Raw genomic sequence first — 4367 nt, forward strand, 5'->3', positions numbered from 1 at the left:
CAGACTCGACAAAGACTTTTCCCACATTACTCAGACTACTGACTCACAATCACACACTTAAAAAGTAAAGAGTTCTTTTTTCAATCAAGAAGCAATTATAACTCCATAATAAGGATAAGATATACAAACAAAACAAACAGATTAATTATTGGGAAGGCTTTCACTTTGTTAAAAGTATTTAAAAGTTGAGTTTCCGTTTCACTTATCTTTGCAGAATTTTATCCTTTCACTACATCTAATCCATTTTCTTTGTTTATTGCATCACGATTTTATACATTATAGTTTTAGTTTAGTATAGTTTTAGTCGGTTTTTGTTTCTATTTTTCGTTGTTGTATTTAGTTTTATGTTAGAAAGAGACAGGAGTATTATAAAATAGATCAGATAGTTGTATGTACACATAGTCGGTACCAGATATTCATATGTATACTAATCTTATAAGGAGAGGAGAGATATATGATATAATTATCATATAACTAGACTTATAGATACCGGTACTCTGCATCAATATAGATTATTTTATATTAGTCCTGTCTCTTATCTGGACCACATACGATCAATTAAACTAAATCTACAACGAACTAGTAAATAGCAAACAAAACCGACCTAAAACTAATACTAAACTAAAAACTATAATGTATAAAAATCGTGATGGCAATAACAAAGAAAAGATTAGATGTAGTGAAAGGATAAAATTCTATAAGTGAAACGGAAACTCCAACTTTTAATACTTTTTAACAAGTGAAAGCCTTCCCAATAATTAAATAACTGTTATGTTTTGAAGATTAATACTTTCTTATTAGATTTAATTGATCTATGTCGAGTCTGTAAGAACAGCGTTAAGGATCTCGATCAGGGACTTATAACTACGTCGTTGAAGTTTAATATAGAAACTTCAGTTGGAGTGATTCTGACTTATGAAAAAAGAAAAAAAAACAAAAACAAACGGGATAGCTAAAATCATTCTGAACTCTATTAAGTTTCATAGTTGTGTTCTGTATTACAATAATAATTACGACAATGTTAAACAAATCATATAAAAATGACTTTAATCAAAGACTTACTTGAAAATTACCAGCACAATCTGAGCATCTATAAATAACTTCTTTCCAGCATGAGCCGGTGTCATCTTTAATCTGTAGAACATAACCATAGTTTTCCTCACTGAATGTATTTCCAGGTTTCTCCCAAGATATACTAAAACCACGACTCGTTACTCCTGTAACTTCAAGCTTTGTTGGTGATTCAGACACTATGTATTAAATTAAATTTATAAAAATAAAGGCAGTGTTCTTTCAAATATTTTTGTTTTATTTTTACATTTGTTAAAAAAATATCTGACCAGTGTACAGCACTCAATTTAAGGTACATATTGACAACTTTGGTAGAGCACACAATTTGTACATTTATTGTTAAGAAAACTACGAGATATCACAGTAAAAATAACTATTTAAACATCTGGTCTAGATTCCTTTAGATACTTTCCAGTCATTACCTGACGTAGTTGATGCCAGTGTATTTATTCATAGAATTCCTTATAGAATTATACGATTCAAAGCTCCTTTGGAAAACAAGAATTTTAATATCAGGGACTTTTGAATATTGTATACATTTTACAAAGTATCAAATTGATAGAACACCAGCTCTTAATACTTGTAATACATAGATTAATTTCATATAATGTGGAAGATAATTTATGTAGCATTTGTTTAAAATTTAAGTACCTTTAACATTGTTTGACAGATAAAACATTGCCAAGATCTCAATTTTTTCTCATCTGCCAAGGAAGTATTAATTACGTCATTAACTTATGTTGTAACTTATGTATCTATTTTGCAAGTATTATTTTAATAGTTTGTAACTATAATAACATCTATTTATTTTATCTACAGTACTGATTTTCATGAAAGAGTTGATGGAAAGTTGTTTTACGTTTACAAATAGTTATCCGACCAGCAGGACCTTCTCAACATGGTATGAGAAGTATAGAAAATATAAGTTATAAACATGTTTGACATTGTGTAAACGGTTGTTTGTAAATTTAACCCAAGACACTATAACCCGTCAGAAATATTTTTAAAGAATTTATAATACAGCAAACTTCCTTTTTCAGAGAGAATAAAGTGAGGTGTCTTCAACAATTGACAGCAGCCGTTTTCATAAAATTATATAACACCGCGATTATACGAGTACAATTTAAAGCGTCGTTATAACATGAAACAAAAACAACATATTTTATTTATGAGAACTTATTCATATAAAAGTGTTAGAGTTTGTATGAGTTTAACATATGTATGCTAACATGTGTTTTTCATGTGGTCCTTGTTGAACGTGTGTAATTTACACATATAAAAAAACATTTGACAAACATATGTTAAACGTTTTGTGCATTTTTTACTGTGATGTACATCGTAGATGCATAAACCAAGAATCTGTACAGTCATGACGACTCTAATTGCGATTGTCTAAAGTGCAAAGCTTGCAAAATATATTGATGATCAATAAATTTATCATATGAAAAACACATGAAAATCACATATATTTAAGATATGACATCTTATTTGTATAAAAAAACATGTGATAAGCACGAGTTACATTAATAAATATAAAAAACACATTTTCTCTTACAAATATTTTTCAAATGATATGAAACACATATGTTTTACATATCGCAAACATATGGTGTATCAAAACAACGTTTAATATGTCATGCATTTTAACCTGAGTAGTGACAAACAATTGATGTATGCTACAAATAGTGCTCAGATGTTTTGTTGTCCATGTTATCATTTTCTTTACTGCATAAAACATGGTGTTGTAAAAAAAACTTGAAAGATTTACAAAATAATTTCGTTGTTCCAATTTAAATACTATTAGGGAAGGTTTACAATATGCATGTGTGTGTTTATTTTTTATGCTTGTTAAAGAGATGCTTCATAAACTTGTCGTTAAATGTGACAAATATCCCTGAAGATTTTACCTGACAATAGAATCTGTGTTTGTTTCTTTACCGTGAACATATAATATATGCAAATAACTTATTTCAAAAATCCATAAAGAAATGACAAAGTTATTGACTAGACATAAAATAGACTCTAAACAACTGAACTCTGTGAATGTACTTGACATTTGAACATCATTTATTTGAACATTTCCACCAAGAAATGTCAAAATCTTTTAATGAAACTTATGATCCAGATACGGGGAGAAATATAGTATATATTTCAAATGTTAACCTCTATTAGTGACCTTGGTCATTTCACTGCCGTTCTGGAAATTGCGCCTTAGAACATGTTCGAAGTAGCAACACACAATGCATGTAATTACCAAATTAATGTCAAAACATGCAAATATTGCACTTATTACGTTAGTCATACAGTAGAAATATGATGATAAACTTCCTAATCAATCAATAATTGCAGATAAAATATAAATTATTATTTGAATCTTAAAAATCTTTCTACATTTATTTAAATCGTAGTACATTTTTCTCAAGTTTAATTTTCTTGAAACGTTTGTCAGTAGGCATATAACTCAGCCTTCTAGTAACAGCTTTTGGACATTTATAGTAATTTGAAAATAAGCACGGGTATGTGGTGAACAAAGATAAGTAAACAAATATTTATTCTTATTTCAAACTCCAAATATTCACTGTGTATACTTACTCTTAGCTCTAGTTTTGCAAGCTGATGATACCTGGTCATAATTTGTTGAATTATATTCTTCATTTTCTGTATATAACCGAAAAATGTAGTATGTTCCTGAAATAAACAATAATTCAAAAGTTCCACTCAGAAGAATTTATATCTAAAATCATGAAAAAACAACAACAAAGTATTATAACTTATCTAAATAACTATTAATATAAAAAACGTTTACAATATATCATCCATGACAGTATGTTGATAATGTCATAGTTACCTGGTTGTAGATTTCCAACCACTTTTTGTGTTTCAGTTCCTATAGTTTTATCACTGAGCTGAAAATCGTTACTTGTTTTCAATACTATAATATGATATCTCACTAAATCACCATTAGGTAGAGAAGGTTCATCCCAATCAAGTGTTATAGCACTGTCTGTTGGAGATTTACAAACACAATTACGTGGTGCCTCTGGAACTGTAATTTAAAAAAACGAAATTTTGAAAATATTGTTTATTTCCGAAACAACAGTTCTCTTGTAAGGGATTACTATTACAGTATCCTCTAACAATAGAATGCTTTTCTAATAGAAAATTTAAATGGTATCTTTGCTTGTTCGTGCAAATGCAAATTTAGTTATATCCAATTTAACCTCAAGATAATGTAATGAAAAGGCATGACAAAGAACAATTACCTTGGACTTTTGTTTTTATTGGAGAAACCTTTG

General features: G+C 28.7%; 1 protein-coding gene across 1 annotated transcript; it reads right to left on the reverse strand.

Moving 5' to 3' along the window:
• Window positions 1-951: 951 nt before the first annotated feature.
• LOC132736632 (fibronectin type III domain-containing protein 3B-like) lies at window positions 952-4117 on the reverse strand (the record flags this gene model as incomplete). The annotated part of the gene is made up of 3 exons (XM_060723798.1): window positions 952-1250; window positions 3664-3759; window positions 3920-4117. Coding segments are annotated over 3 exons (494 nt in total), but the record flags the coding sequence as incomplete, so codon positions are not given.
• Between the last annotated feature and the right edge of the window lie 250 nt (window positions 4118-4367).

The sequence above is a fragment of the Ruditapes philippinarum genome, unplaced genomic scaffold (genome assembly GCF_026571515.1).
Source record: "Ruditapes philippinarum isolate M1 unplaced genomic scaffold, ASM2657151v2 ctg5846_1_1_1_1, whole genome shotgun sequence".
Lineage (NCBI taxonomy): Eukaryota > Metazoa > Mollusca > Bivalvia > Venerida > Veneridae > Ruditapes > Ruditapes philippinarum.